The following is a 15,881-nucleotide window of genomic DNA, read 5'->3' on the forward strand; positions in this document are numbered from 1 at the left end:
CTTCATTCATTCATTTTACAATCCTTTTTTATTCATGTTGAAACTTGGTTGAAGTGCAACAAACAGCAACCTATAAATCAGAGCAGGTCATTGTTTTTTTATGAATGTACAATCAATTCATGCAGCAGGAAGCAAGGGTCAAGAATGACGACAGGTAATTAAAATTTCAGGCTAGCAGGTGCACCCAGCTGAACCAATCAGAGCTCGAGTTCACTGTTACCAACTATATCATAGCTGACTTTTTCTTTATTATTCGTTTAAATATTAAAATCATCAAAGTAAATAACGTAATGGGTACGCTATGTAAATACAATGAGAACAGATAATTATTACCATTACTTTTATTTCCTCGTCTTTTTTCCGGTTCGAATGACGTAATAGGTGTGCGACGACGAGAAAGTTGTCTGTAGTCAGACGAAGGATGTCAACAAGTTTAAAACAGGCTTTAAAATCTCACTTTGGCTTCGACGGCTTTAGGTCTAAGCTTCAGGAAGATGTTGTTAACGTTGTCGTTAGAGGTAAGTCAAAAAACAGTGTGGTTAATTCACATTTTCTTCTCGGTCTTTGTCGTCTTTCTGCCCTAGCAGCAGAGTAGCAGAAGTGCTATCCCATCCAGTACATGTCACATTTGAAGCAGGCTACGAAAGGAAGTCAAACTGTCTTTCATTGTTAAAAAATGTGACTTTTCTTGTCTTGTTTTAGGTCAGAGGGATGTGTTCGTGTGCATGCCAACCGGAGCAGGGAAGTCTCTGTGCTATCAGCTGCCTGCAGTGCTGGCTGAGGGTATTACTCTGGTTATATCCCCGCTAATCGCTCTCATTCAGGTCAGACTCTTCCCTCTCCTCATACTGACTCTGCAGAGCAATTTGTCAAAGCTCTGTTGTTCACAATTCAAAAACAAAAGAAAATCTCAACAGGTTTCTGTACATGCTATCGCACAACACAAACGATACTGCAGAAAGTTATTGCTGTTGTGCTTTCTGAATGTGATCATATACAGAGCCTTGCTGATCACCTTTTTGATTAACTATCTACAATATAATATCTACTTCTACCCAATAAAAGTTTACTAAGGTAGAGTTTAATTGTGTATTTTATTGCATGTGCAATGATTTTGGTAGGTTGATAGTTTAATCCTTTTATCCTTATGAAATTCTGTTTTCTTAGATTTTCTGTTATTATGTCAGCGCATTGGTTCAACTTTTTCTGTAAAGCCTCTCAAACGTGAATATTCTTGTTAAAATAACTAGCTTTTTGATATTGAAAAATACAATTTAAAGGATGTTTTTTCTATAAAAAAAAAAAAAACTAGTCAATTTTCTTTAGTAGAAATCACATTTTGACAAGACAGTACCCACTTTAGCTGATATAGTTATTCAAAGTTATTAGATTGTCCACAGATTTTCTTAGATTTCCTCCTAAGACGACCAGGTCATTCAATTAACTAACAAAGTTAGCTCATCTTTTTCAATTTTAAGATAATCGCAGATTAAATTGACAATATCGATGTGGGGTTTTGCTCCACCTTACACACTGCTGATATTTTATTTGAACTGCATGATATTCTCCAGGACCAAGTGGATCACCTGAAGGAGCTCAACATCGCTGCCTGCTCCATCAACTCCAAGCTTCCGGTGGGCGAGCGCCGTCTGATCCTGGCTGATCTGAGGAGCAAGCGGCCCAAACTGAAGCTACTCTACATCACTCCAGAGATGGTGGCCTCGCCCTCCTTCCAGCCCTGCCTGACGGACCTGTGTTCCCGCGGCCTGCTGTCCTACCTGGCTGTGGACGAGGCTCACTGCGTCTCCCAGTGGGGCCATGATTTTAGGCCAGACTATCTCAAACTGGGTGAGCTGCGGGCTCGCATACCAGGAGTTCCCTGTTTGGCGCTGACGGCAACAGCTCCCAAGAACGTTCAAGAAGACATTGTTCAGTCGCTTAAGCTGCGCTGTCCGTTGTCTTTCGTCACGCCTGTCTTCCGCAGCAACCTTCATTATGACGTGATCTTCAGGGATCTGCTGCCGAACCCTTATGCTCACCTCCATGCCTTCATCAAAAAAGCCCTGGCTATGGACAGTGGAGCTGCTGGACAGGTTTGTAAAATAGAACTTTGAGTGATTATATTAACATACTGCACAAGCCTGGTGTTATTTACCACAATGGAAATGATATGACACATCTTTGGAGTCTTTTGGTTCACGTTGCGCCTTTATGTCTCCCACTTAGAAAATAGAAATGCTCAGTTTGAAACTTGTTTTGAATATTCCTATTTAATAAAGAGAGACACGCTGAATCAATCAGAGAAATGCACATTTGCCTTTTAGTTATTTTATTACAAAGCAAAATGAACAGTGGTTCTCAGAGGTCAAGCTAGAGAGAGAAGTGAAACTTAAAACCATTCAATTCAATTTAATATTTTAATGTTTTCAGTCACGTACACACAGTACTTCCTGCTCAGCTACCTCTTCTTAGGGAGTTTTTCCCTCATGCTTATAACAAAGAAATCTCAGTTTGCTCAGCTCCGGGTCTGCAGCTGTGGCCTTGCTTGTTATCAGTTCCGTTTCTATCAGTAAATAAGCCAAAGTTTTTAATTTGTCACAAGCTCTTAAAGTCTTGATCGGTGAAGACAGAAAACTCTCTAAAGCTTTTTAGCAGAAATGGACAGATGTAATATTTTTTGCCCCCCATCTATGAGAATAATTTTGCTCGCTCAGCTTTTATTGCTTTAACTCTGCTGTCCAGAGTTAAAGCAATAGTATGCCACAGCTCCTAATTTATTTCCTGTCTATATGTATTTAAATCAGATATAAATTAGTCAATTCATACATAATGAGTTTTGGTTTTTTTACACCGTTTGTGTTCAGGGCTGTGGGATTGTTTACTGTCGAACTCGGGATGGCTGTGAAACGGTTGCTTATCAGCTGAACAAGCTCGGAGTCGTAGCAAAGGCTTATCACGCAGGTAGGATGTTTAAATGTGTCCGAGGTTTTTAAACCCCACATGCATTCTGGGTTTCAAGTGACAAGACTCAGGTTTTTTGTAGGTATGAAGGCAGTAGATCGCACAGAGGTGCAGAACGAGTGGATGCAGGGGAAGGTGCTGGTTATTGTTGCAACCATCAGCTTTGGCATGGGAGTGGACAAACCCAACGTCAGGTAAGGGAGCAAATATCCTGCTTCTGTTTTTCCCGTTCTCTTATTTTTTATTTTTACACACATGCTGATGTTATTGCAGATTTGTTGCACATTGGAACCTGGCAAAGTCTCTGGCTGGTTTCTACCAAGAGTCCGGACGAGCAGGTAGAGACGGTCTGCCCTCGTTGTGTCGCACATATTATAGTCGGAAGGATAAGGATCAGCTAAACTTCCTCATTCGGCAGGAAGTCACCCGGAGACAGGTCGGATTAGCAGCAGAAGAGCTTTAGGAGGATGAAACGTTATCACCAAAACATTTGCCTGAAGGTTTCTTTAATTTCCTTTAGGAGAAACGAGGCTCCTTTAAGGAGACTGACAAAGCAGCTCTCACGGATTTGGAAGCCATGGTTTTGTTTTGTGAGCATGAAGGGTAAGAGAAGTATTCGACGCACACATCCTTTAGAAACAACTTTTTTATTGTATAAAAATCACTTCACTACATTACGATGCAGTTAAAATCTCACATCAGTATTCTTGAGCTCATTTAACAGTTTCAGATATGAACATTATTCCCTTCTGTGAATATCCAATTTTCTATTTCTGAACAGCAGGGGGCAGACTTGGCCTCCTATTCCCTGCTTTCAATGAACACTTTAAAGGCAAATTTATTTTACAGGCAAATCGCCTAAAAGTCTCAGAAATATGAAGCACAGTTAAATTTACAGTCGTTATTTTTTACACCACTGATTATTGAGAGTAGCAGATGTCATATCCGTGATAGTTCTAGTACAAAATGAGTTCAGCAGTGTTTAGGTTTAATTGTGTAACTTTGTTTGTCAAAAATGTTTCCTCAGCACAGATCTTATAAATTCCTCCACAGAGTGTTTTGTTTGTGCTCTAATCTGTCGCTTTCAGATGACATTTCTCCTGGTTTCCTCTTCCTCACTGGAAAAATCTCCACATAAATCTTCACTTTATGAGCTATAATTGGAACGAGAGACTTTGCTATCTGATCCTTAAACAGCTTTCAGCTGTGTTCCTGTGTTGTGCTTCCTTTTTTCCTCTCTCTCACTTTTTTACGTTTCTCAATTCAAACATTGAAATGATTCTATTTTAATATAAATCCTGAAAACAACTAAAAAAAAATTTAAACCTATTTTCCTAATGGTGCATCCCAACATGCAATTATTTACTTGCTTATAAAATTAAAACATCAACTATCCATTCTAATATTCCTCACAGAGGTATGATACAAGGTCATCATTCTCAAACATATATGGCTTTCCGCTCATCTAACACTGAGCAGCTTGTTGTTTTTTAAAGACCTGTAAGCCTGTTCGGTGCTGCGTATTTGTTTATAAGTCAGTTGTTTCCGGCCCTGCCTTCTCCTCATGATAGATGAGCTGTTGTTGCTCCGCAGGGAGGGATGCTCCAAAGGAATGCTGCTTCTCCTGAAGGCCTGGCAGCATTAACCGGTGTGCTTTGTTAGTCTAGATTGCAATCCAAGAGTTTGTTTTGTTGTGCTGTGGCACCGTCTCCTTTCCTGTGCACACGTTGTGCAGCTTATGTCTGAAACCCAGGCAGGATTTCTAAGCACTGTGGTGAGCAGATCGGCAGGAAAAACCTGCCGGAAAGTGAAAATGTTCCCTTAGACGTCGAGCTCGTCTTGTTTGGACTTACAGCAGCAGCAGCAGCAGTGGCTCACGCAGGTGAGCACCATCATGAAAATCACCATAACTGTTGGAAAGTTATGTATTTTAGTTGTTTTTTTTAAATTCCAAGAAATGTGTTTGGTTTTTTTAAAAATGAGGCATGACTCACAGATGAAGATTAGGAGGATGAAGAAGCCTCCCAGCTCCAGAGGGTGGGCACTGGGCAGACTTTGAAGCTTGAGCAGGACATTGTTCAGGAGACCCACTGTCTCCTCTCTGGCATCCATCCTGCTGAGGACAAAGGGCATATCTGAGTCACATTAGTGTGCGTCTGCTGTCAGTTTCTGTACACTAAGGAAAAGGGAACCCGGGAGTTTTACTGCCTGTGTGTCTGAATGTGAATCTACTTCTAAAACAACACTGTGCAGATTTAAGCCCAAATGTAACCTGCAACAATAATCATACTCATTGAACTTTTTTACTATTTTGTCGTCTTACATGTCAGCGGTGTGATGGAGCAACACCAATTGGTTCGTCTCTCATAAGTGGAAGAACCATAAGAAAGCTGTTTGGGGGGCGTGCCGTGGTGGCGTAGCGGTTAGCGCGACCCGTATTTGGAGGCCTTGAGTCCTCGACGCGGCCGTCGCGGGTTCGACTCCCGGACCCGACGACATTTGCCGCATGTCTTCCCCCCTCTCTCCTTCCCTGTTTCCTGTCAGCCCACTGTCATATAAGGGACACTAGAGCCCACAAAAGACCCACTGGAGGGGTAAAAAAAAAAGAAAGCTGTTTGTTTTTATGTAACCACTTTTACTCTGATACCTCCAATTAAAATCCAGTGCAACCAGTTGCCTTCAGAAGTTGCCTAGATAGTTATATGAAGGGTACTGAAACTTTTGCTCAAGCTGTAAACATTTATTTGATCAATTATTACCACAGATAGCTTCTTAAAAGATTTAGACTTTGACTTGAACTAGGCTATTCTAATGCATGCATGCATTCCTTGTAGTTTTGGCTGAATGTTTGGTTTTGTTCGGCTGGAAGGTGAAACTCCACCCCAGTGGTGTGGGTGTTTATAAGACATTGTGTGCTCTGGTTTTGTTTAGAGTAACACAAATACTTGTTTAACTTTTCAGATTTTTATGCAAAGGACATTTTTAGGAGCCATGCATCAGGTGCAGTTGCACTCTGCTTTTGACGCAAAATTAAAAGAAATAAACAAATAAAATCAAGCTTGTTGTTGTAATGTCAGAACACACTGAGAGATTCAAGAGTTGGGAATAATTTTGTAAAATGTTTTAACTATAAGTGTAGTCTTTTCTCCCTTGAAGTTTCACACTGTAATGAGCATAATGGGAGGTGGAAACTGATTCCAGTTGTTTACTGTTGACGGTGCTGCCGTGTTCTTGCTGAATTACTCACATGGGTGTGACGCTCTATTTCCTTTTGTGTTTGCAGATTTACATTACAATTTAAACAAAACTCTACAATTATTAAACTTGCATGTATCGAAGAGCCTTAGCTGACTGTTTTCATGGCTAGGGACGCGTGATCATTGAAAACACTGAGAAGCTGGCGTTGCTTAAGTGACTTTAAGCACAAACATATGTTTCTCTGGACAGCATGTACCAAATATAATCAGAAACAGCTCTGAGCAGAGCTATCCGCATGAGTTTACTGTAATTTTAGACTTTTTACTTACATTTTTTTTAATACATTGAAACTAAGAGAGGAGTCAGATTTGTTAGTTTCACTCCAAACTTTTACAGACTAGATGAACTTTTTTTCTGTTGCAGGTTAAAACGCAAGTACCAGGACAGTTTATTTGCTTTTTCCAACAAAAAAGGATGCAGGATGCTTTTGCCAATTAGGGTAGCACCACAATGATGGGTCTATAAATCTCAGATGGATTTATTTCACTTGGAAACCACCTTTATGTACAAGATACTGCTGTAAATCAGTGATTTCCATGTAATTTGATGCATGCTGCTCTGACTTTCTAGCATATGTTTACAATTAAATACTTATTTTTAAGACATTCTTCGAACTTTTTCACAGCTGTCGCTATTTTTAAGTCATATTAGTGCTGAGAAGAACTGAAAGACACCTACCTGTGAGAGTCTCGGCAGTTTTCCCACAATTAGTCAAGCCCACACTGAGTGTCAGAAGTTCCTGAGCCAACAGAAGAGGAGGAGGACAGGGTGGAGACCGTGTGAGCATGCTACAGTGTGTTCCCAGGGGCAGTTCCCCTGCAGAGGGTTTTGTTTGGCAGAACTAGTTAGTTGGTGTTGTGTGACGCTGCTGCAGGTTCTAAAGTAGGACAGAAAGTCATCTTTTACCTTTGCTCTTGAGTTCTTCCTTTTGCTGTCCCGCCTAGCTCAGAAGCTGCAGTTTTCTCTTTGACAGTCCTGTCTGGGACTGGGAGGGACTGCTGCTTTACACTTAGAGCTGCCCTCTGGTTTACTCCTCTGCCTGCTTTGCTTAAGCTTCCCTGTTCACACAAAAGGAAGTGGCAGCGTTCCCATTTCCAGCGTTGGGGTTGATGCGGCTGGTTCCCAAACGGGCTCTACGGCTGCGAGGATGTGTGGATGTTAGCGGTTATGTAACCGCGGTTCCAAAGCGAGACTGTCTGGTGTTTTTTCTAACAAACTTTATAATCTGAATTTTATAAGGACATTTTGTGAAAGTGAGTTCTGTGACAAACTCATATTTTTTCTTTTAAAAAAGACAATAATTATTGACTGACGTGATAACACAAGCATTGATTCTAAATATGTGATGGTTACCCAATAGCTGATGATAAATAAGGCTCTACTGGATAATGCAGGGTCATTAGCTGGACCTATTTCTCTCATCTTTTATCCTCTCATCCAGTGATGCAAACGATTCATAGACTTACGGTTAATTGTCGATTAATGGTTTATTAGATTAAAATTGGTTCCAATCGACTCACTAATAACGACCACTTAAGCCTTCTCTTAGTGTTATAATTTGGACGTCATCCAGATGAGGGCGCCTCTGGTCATCCGTAAGTGGATTTAGTGGATACAGAAACAAAGATGGCGGGACTGTAACAGAATGGGAAAGAGAAACGTTCCAAACAGAGTCTGGTTTAGGATGCAAAATGCACTTTATGTGGTTCTGTTTAGAAATATGAACCCTTGACATCTTTATTTATTTTATTTAATAAAATGAATTATTTTATTGTGCTTATTTATATTTATATTTTAATATAAATATCCAGTGCTTATTTATATTTGATCCTTTTTATCTTTTATTTTTCGGTTCAGCAGCTAGATGTTCCTGTTTATTTTTTTTATAAATATAAAGTTCAGTAACATGAGAAAACAACAATTTATTCAGCATTTAATACAGCTGACACTTACTAATGTTAAAATGTAATTTATAGATAGATAGATTTATTTAAATTAAGCATATTATGAAAAATTTAGCAGTTCATGTTATGTAAATATGGTCAACCCTGTTTATACGAAAGAAAACTCAGGCTTTTAGGAAAATTGCTGGTCAATTGAAAAGATCTGTCAACTTTAGATTATTAGCTCATTAATCGTTATCTTGCATCCTTATTCTCATCAGATGTCGCCATGCCAACATCTCCAAGTTTTTTGGGGACAAGACGCCGAAGTGCGCGGGTGCCTGCGACTTCTGCCTCAATCCCAAAGTGGTGCGGGCCCAGCTGGAGCAAGCGGCCGCTCTCAGCACCAAGACCGCAGAGGGCCAGAGTGGACAGCCCAAGGGGCCGTTCGGGTACCTGCCGGAGCAATATGAAGGAGGGAAGAAGGGCTACGGCTTCGAAAGGCAGGGCGAACTCTTGTTACGCTTTCTGAAATGCAGTTTTAATGCGACTTGGTGTGAGGTAATGATGATGCTGCATTCTACCTCTGCAGGTACGATGAAGGGGAGGAAGGAAATGCTGAAGAGGAGACCAAAAAGAGGAAGAAAGAGTTTTCTGACCTCTTCAAGAAGCAGATGAATCTACGAAAGGTGACTTTTAATATTTATTCAACAATTTGATGCCTAGCTGATCACATCACAGTTAGACTTTTTCTTCCTAAATGGGATTTTTTAAATGTATTTTTAAACATTAAAAATGCATAGAACAAAATATGCCCCAACGCATTGCCTACCTCCCCCCTATTAGTTTCAATCAACATTTGCTGAATTTTGGAGCTTCTCTACCATTTGTATGCAAGCTGTTAGCAGCAAAGACTGACCATTCCTGTTGGAGCCTGTCTTGTGAAATCACTCCCACATGTTGGAGAGAGCTGGCACAACGTTTGAGTCAAACTGCTCTAAGCGGCGGCCAGCCAAACCCTTTACAGAACAACATAACACAGGAATGTCAAAGATGGTGAAAGAAAAAGGAGCCGAATAAAAACTTAAACCCCTTTCTGACAGTGCAGTCCAATAGAAAAACAACTATTACAGTATCGTTTTCACACGGCGTGGTTAAAAGACGTGTCGGTGTGAAAATGCTAACTCATGTCGATGCTCGTGTGTCTTCAGGGCTCTGACGGCCTGAGGAAGGACTTTGTTCCACCAGGTACCGCCAACAGTGGAATAAGACACAGAGATGAGTAGAGAGGCTTATTGGTGGAGTAACAAGTTGTTCCTGTTGTGCAGATGCTGACTGTCCGCTCAGAGAGGCCAGCAGCCAGAGGATCCCCCGGCTCACGGTGAAGGTACATGACAGAACTGGAACACATTCCTCGCCTGCATTCATTAGCAAACGCTCGTTAACTCGCAGGCAAGGCGCCGGTTAGCAGATGCCTGTCCAGCTGCAGTAAAATGTGTAGACTTTATTTGAAATGCATTTTTCCCACATGTGTCCACCATGTACAGTAGTTGCTCTTTTGATACAAGAATGTGAAATCTATATTTTTATTTAGGTATTACCTCTCAATGGACGTTCATTTCATATGAACAGATTAAGATATGAAGTTTAATAAAGAGGTTTCCAGGGTTAATCAAAAAGTATGGAAAAGTTAAATTCCTTCCTCTATAAAAAAAAAAAAAAAAGTCTACAGTAAATAAAAGGTGGGTTTTTGTTTTTACATTTTAAAAACATGCCACAAAGCAGCCTGAGAACTGTAATAAATAAATGTTGACATAACAAATGTAAAAAATTAATTTAGTAAACTTGAGTCTCGTTTCAGACCAGAGAGCATTGCCTGTACCGCCTGCGAGATGCTCTGCGTGACCACCAGGGGTCAGAAGACATATTCAGGTCAGAGGATTCAGATGTTCTCAACAACCGTTCAGCCGAAACCCGATAGAGTGAAATAAATAACAGTCTTCCTTTATTTCCTTTCTGTCGCTCAGCTGCAGCAGTCTGATGTCAGCGGTGGATTTAGAGCACGAGGTCTTCAATAGCTGCAAAACCTCCAACTTGTACAAAGCTGCCATCTTGAAGAAGGTAGATTGAAAATGTCTGCGCCACAATATGAGCGATTTAAAAAAAAATAAAATAAAACCGGGCATGTTTTCTGTTTAACTCATTTGTTGTCCTGAAGGTGTCGGAGATTACAAAATCAGCACCTCGGACAGAAGAAGGCAGCAGCAACGACTCCAGAGAAACGGAGACGAAGCATAAAGCCGATGGAAATTCCTCGTGTTTATACCCAGAGGAGCTGCAGGGCTTCACCTCGGCCTCTCAGATCTACTCGGTACGAGTGGCTTTTTACACAATCATCACAGAACATTGAGCACGATTTAATTCTCCTCCTTTTTGCTCCAGATGAAGCGGAAAAGAGTGGGAGCGGGCCAGAGGGGCTCCTCTAACTGCTTCCAGTCCGCCAAGGATCTCCTGAATCCCGTGTCTAGCAAAGTGACGGAGAACGGGGGCTTCATCGGCGACTCCTCCGTGGAGTCAGTCGTCAAACGGATCAGGGTGAAAGAGTCGGAGACAGAGACGGCATCATCCGTCAGAACCGGAGCCGGAGCCGTCAGCCCGGCCAAAGCAGGCAGAGTCATGAGCAGGAAGCAGCAGAAGATGGCGGAAGCGGCGAAGAGTTCTCGCAACATCTCGCAGTACTTTGTGAAGAAGAAACCCGCGGAGGAGGAAGAGCTGCGCCCGGAGGAAGAGCTGCGCCCCGAGGCGGGCGGCTTGTCGTCAGAGACTCTCAGTGAGGTTTATGAAGAGAACTCAAGGCAGGAGCTGCATTCCCTGCCGAGCGACCCTGCGCTTGTAGAGAGCGAGGATCTGATCCTGATAGAACCTAAAACGGAAGTCATCGTTTTGTCCGACGATGAAGAGCAGGACGCGGGAAGAGAAGCAACTATGACTCTGGTTGAAGACATTCCTCATGAGGATACGACTACTATCACAGCGTACTTTAACCTCAGTAAACATTTCTATCAAACTTTACTGGCAAAAGTCTTTTTTACAACCTTAACTACATTTTCACCATTTTCAGACCAAACCAACCTAAAGAAGAAGAAGAAGAAGCGTCTTCTAGTCTACTTTTAGTTCAAGAGGTAGAGTGTCTTACAAAAATATTCATAACGCTTAAACTATTCCACCTTTTGTCTCATTATGGACACACACTTTAACATGCTTTATTGGAGATTATTGGTGCTCTCAGCTGTGAAGTGGATGGAAAATGATGCATGGTTTCACATTATTTCACCCATAAAAAAATCTGAAAAGTGTAACATGCATTTGATTTCAGTCCCCTTTTGCTTTGATACCTCTAAATAGAATCCAGTGCAACCGACTGCCTTCAGAAATGATCTAACTGGTTATTCAAACTGTGTTTAATTTAACATCAGTAAAAATGCAGATGTTCTGTGAAAGCATCAGAGGTCCGTTAAAGAACAGATGTGAAGACAAGAAAAACGGCAGACACACCAGAAATAAAGTTATCTAAACAGTTTTTAGTCACTCACTTCACTACACAAAAAAAAAAATAAATAATTTAGATTATTGGATTTAAATACAGAATAACTCAGGAAAAAAATGAGCATAAAGAGGGACCAAGTTTTGAGACGTTTTGTGAATTTATGAGGGAGAGCAAATTTAAACGCTGCTCCATTGTGAAAAAAAAAACAACTAAAACAGCAAAGCAGAAGGTGATATGCCCAAGTAAAAAAAAACTCACTTCTAGACCAATAGATTTTATCTGACATATAAAAAAACTTATTTTAGCATAGTTGGTTAAGTAGAGAGCTATTTAGCCAACTATTATTGGTTAAATAGCTCACCCGTATTTAACCAATAACACCCAGTATCCACTCGCATCATAGAGGCGGGCTAAGCAGACGTTTCACCTACATTATTAATTACTCCTTTAGACAAAGGTTCATTTGTTTAGCAGGTCAATAATATGAAATATTCAGCCAGAGCTAAATATTTGCTTGTTAGAACGGTCTAGTCAAAGTCCATGAAGGACTTAAACTGCTTTTGCCGGAACAGGTTCCACTTCTCCTTCTGATTCTTAGTTATGCACTGCTTTGTGTTGGTCCATGATATAAAATCTCGCTCTTTGTGCAGGACTTGCGTTTTCATTTAATTCTCGGCGATGGATGACGGCGCTGTGTGTTTGCAGGTTACAGACGACGTGGAAACGGAGCAGAAGGAGACGTCTCCTGCGGCGAAGCGCAGCCGGACGCTGGGTTCTAGCAAAAGGAGAGTGACGTTCAACCCGGAGGTGCAGGAGAGGTCGCTGCCGCCGCCCGGTGAACCTGTGAAGGCCGTGACGCTGCAGGAAACGGCTAACATTGTGGTCCATTATCTCAACCCCTATTATACTCAGGGAAAGTTTGCTACTAAGGTGTGCAGAGTTCTATATTAGCAAATTAGAACTAAATTTAATATGTGTTTAATAAATGTATGAATGCTTTCACAGGTTCTGTTTAAGTCTTTTGCGCGATACTTGTCTCACCTTCTTACAGAGGGTAAAAGTTGTGAAAAAAGCCAAGGTAATTAAACACTTGGCACCATATGAACTTGTTTTTTGTTTGTTTTGTCAGTATAGTTACTTTTCAGTAACTATAACCTCTGTGTCTGCAGTTAAAGGTGAAGCTAAAGTTCTCATCAAGACGTTTTTCAGCAGAGTCCAGCGCTGCGAGAGCGAGGCCGACTGGGCGCACCTGAAGAGATCGCACAACTCCAAAGCCCCAGAGAGCAAGGACTGATGGGACATGCAGTCCTTTTCCTGTGTCAAAGTCTTCTTTATCAGTGCCTGTCTGGTTCCTGCTGTTGATTTCAGGCTTTTTATTCAAAAAGCTTAAAATGAAGGGCTTTTGCAGCTGCTTGCATGTCATGTCAACACATGAGCAATAAAACTGACAGTCTGTCGGTGTAATGATGAGACAAGTGCTCTAAATGTTTTAGCCCCCATGAGTCAAGTCATGTTTAAACTCTGTGCAAGATGTCCGAGTCCGCTTGGATCAGCAACACTACAGCCTGATCCTCAACTTGAATCCAAGAAGTCAACGGGATTTCTTTTCTTTGTGGCAAAAATAAAAGCGCAGGTGTGAACAGGTTACATCACACACACAGCTGTATTTAATTTATCTGGTTGAAGTGCTATCATAAGCAACAAAAGATGAATATGTTGAAAAGCCCTTCATGTCTGCTGTTCAGCACAGCGGAGGAGCCGTCATGCTGTGGGCCTGTTTGTTTTCTAAAGGAGCTGGGGGCGGGAACCTTGGTCATTCAAACGCTTTAATATTTGAAATGCATGCTTGGCAGAAAACAGGAAGTGATACAGATCATATGGTCAGATGTGACACCTTGTAAGTCCATTTCAGTTCTCAGACCTAAATCCTCTGAAAAATCTATGATGAGCTGAAAAGCAGAGAGGATTCTGGGTGATCAACTCAGACTGGGAGAAGAGGATCAAAGATCCCACCCTGTAAAATGTGGAAGTGCTAAGAGCTTTTCTAAGGAAAGATGTTTGACACAGTCACTCTCATCTTCGTTATGCATCAACGTCCTACTTTAACGGTTTAAAGCTTTCAGACTAAAATGCAGCAGAAAGAGTTTAATAAAACAGAGGTTCCCATTCTGAGGACCACGTGTTTACCAAATCACATAGCAGCCTTCAATGAGTTTTATTTAAAAAAAAAATAAAAGCTTCTGTTGTGTTTCTAAAAGGCTTTTTAGTTTGTATTTTTCAGAATTTCCAAACATCGCGAGCATGTATGTGTCTGTATATTTAAAGTAGATGGGGATGAAGCCACTGCTGGATTTTTAAAACATGGGGAAAGCTGCAGCTCACTGTTGGGGCTAAAATATATATTTTAACAGTTTCCTCATGTTGTATCTGTCCTGCTGAAACAACTAAACGTGTGATTTCATAAAATCTGTTTCTTCTGTAAATAAAAGATTGTTTTACTTTTACTGTTGGTAATGGCAGAATGTGTGAACGAAAAGCAAGAAGATAAACATAGAGATTCATTCATGTTTATGATAAAATAAGCTAGAGGAAGTGTGTGTCTCACATGGTGGAAAAAAAACATCTCCTGGTTTCTGATGTCTAAATTGAAGTTTATGGAAGCGGTTATGAACAAATCCAGTAAATATTGGTGTCTATACATCAGCTCCCAGCATTCGGGTTGCCAGGATACGGTCAAAACTATCAGCAACAGAGAAAATGATGCAGCCTATGTCAGGTAGGTTGGAAGAGTTGAGTACAAGACAGAGAACACACTTACAAATAATAAACAAGAAAATTAGAAAGGCAGAAGAATCATACGAGATGCATAAACACAAATCAATCTTATTGACATAAGCTTAGGTTAGCAGGGATTTATAAAAAAAAGAAAGCCAAAATTAAAGAAAAAAATACATTTGGTGGAATTTAAGAGAAGACAATAAGATTAATCACAAGAGACTGTTCAAAATCACAGCTAGGGAGAAAATTATATTTAAAAAATGTCTCTGGTTCATTTTTATCAGCGGCTATTTATGATTTGATCAAGTGTTCATCGTGTTGCAAAATATGTTTTAAAATAGCAAAAAAATAAAAAAATGGATGCGAAGACAGAATAAACTGTTTCATCTTGTTTCCATCAACACCTAACCCAGTGCTGGGTTTACTGACTGGTTTGATGAAGAAATACTTGCTCTAACTTTAGAAAATGTTCAGCAGCTGAAAAAGATTAGAAAAGCAGTGTATTTTAAGGAAAACAGCAAATAGTGTAAACTTGGATGTTGCATCGTTTTGCTAAGAAAAAAATAAGGGTATGTTTGATTTTCTTTTCTAAACAGATTTATGTTTTTTGTGTAGTGGCACGTTTAGATGCCACATGGCTCTATAACCAGGGTGAAATGGGTTTAGGGGAACCACAAGCACTCTATCAGTTACACCAAGATAATTTTCTATTGTTAATTTGCATCTCCACAAGCTATAAAATGACTAGCAGAGCAATTTTCTTTCTTTCTTTCTTTCTTTCTTTCTTTCTTTCTTTCTTTCTTTCTTTCTTTGCACGGTGCTGTAAGTGTTAACAGTTTTATAGTTAAATTTAGAAAAGATTTAAATGAATTATGTCCTTTTTGTGAAGAAGTAGAAACTATTTTTCACATGTTTCTTGAGTGTAAAAGACTTTCACCATTGTTTTTCTTGTTAGAAGATGTTTTTAAAAAATGTGGTGTCTATTGGTCTGAAGTAGCGTTTATATTCGGTGCAGGCTATACAAAAAAGGAATCTAGTAAGTGGAATTTGTTAAATTTTCTTATTGGACAGACAGAATTTTCCATTTATATTAGTAGAAGAAATAAACTAAATGGTGTTTTGGGGGAAAATGTCGACAGGATGTTTATTCTGATGATAAAACATAGAGTAAAAGCAGAATTTATGTTCTTTTCATTGATGAATAACTTAATGGAATTTTTCTCTTTGTGGTGTTTTAATAATGTCATATGTTCTGTGTTTGATAGAAAGCTAGTTTTCAATTCAATGTTTGCATGAAAGAATGAACTAAATGCTGTCAAAATGTATTTTTATTGAAAAATAAATGTGGTGTTAAAAATCAAAAAAGAAAAAAAAAAATCTATTTGGCTTCCTTTCTGTGGGCGGAACCACGCCACTACTAATCCAACAACCTACTGATTATTGCTCTGTGATCT

At 40.1% G+C, this 15,881-nt stretch overlaps 1 protein-coding gene and 1 long non-coding RNA gene across 6 annotated transcripts; one reads left to right on the forward strand and one right to left on the reverse strand.

Moving 5' to 3' along the window:
- Positions 1–356: 356 nt before the first annotated feature.
- On the forward strand, positions 357–14,153 carry recql5 (RecQ helicase-like 5). Its single transcript, XM_028042352.1, has 19 exons — positions 357–518; positions 703–824; positions 1,572–2,093; positions 2,865–2,961; positions 3,044–3,155; positions 3,235–3,397; positions 3,482–3,564; positions 8,384–8,605; positions 8,695–8,791; positions 9,314–9,350; positions 9,431–9,489; positions 9,964–10,034; positions 10,130–10,223; positions 10,321–10,473; positions 10,545–11,137; positions 11,224–11,284; positions 12,355–12,579; positions 12,655–12,727; positions 12,819–14,153. The coding sequence occupies exons 1-19, from the start codon at positions 422–424 to the stop codon at positions 12,941–12,943; spliced, it is 3,006 nt and encodes a 1,001-aa protein (XP_027898153.1). The 5' UTR covers positions 357–421; the 3' UTR covers positions 12,944–14,153.
- On the reverse strand, positions 3,590–7,305 carry LOC114160016 (uncharacterized). Of its 5 annotated transcripts, none has more exons than XR_003598699.1 (4): positions 7,126–7,305; positions 6,898–7,035; positions 4,956–5,077; positions 3,590–4,871 (listed from the first exon to the last, which is right to left on the reverse strand). It is a non-coding gene; the product is annotated as an uncharacterized LOC114160016 (long non-coding RNA). The 5 variants fall into 5 exon arrangements; XR_003598702.1 differs by having other exon boundaries at positions 4,956–5,074; positions 6,898–6,958; positions 7,126–7,284; XR_003598700.1 differs by having other exon boundaries at positions 6,898–6,958; positions 7,126–7,284.
- Positions 14,154–15,881: the final 1,728 nt, after the last annotated feature.

Source organism: Xiphophorus couchianus, chromosome 16, assembly GCF_001444195.1.
Source record: "Xiphophorus couchianus chromosome 16, X_couchianus-1.0, whole genome shotgun sequence".
Lineage (NCBI taxonomy): Eukaryota > Metazoa > Chordata > Actinopteri > Cyprinodontiformes > Poeciliidae > Xiphophorus > Xiphophorus couchianus.

Bases quoted from the DNA above. Each gene is read 5' to 3' on its own strand.
- recql5 (XM_028042352.1), top strand. From the start codon at position 422: ATGTCAACAAGTTTAAAACAGGCTTTAAAATCTCACTTTGGCTTCGAC. The intron at 8,792-9,313 runs GTGACTTTTAAT...GTGTGTCTTCAG, and splicing joins AGCAGATGAATCTACGAAAG to GGCTCTGACGGCCTGAGGAA. The intron at 10,224-10,320 runs GTAGATTGAAAA...GTTGTCCTGAAG, and splicing joins AAGCTGCCATCTTGAAGAAG to GTGTCGGAGATTACAAAATC.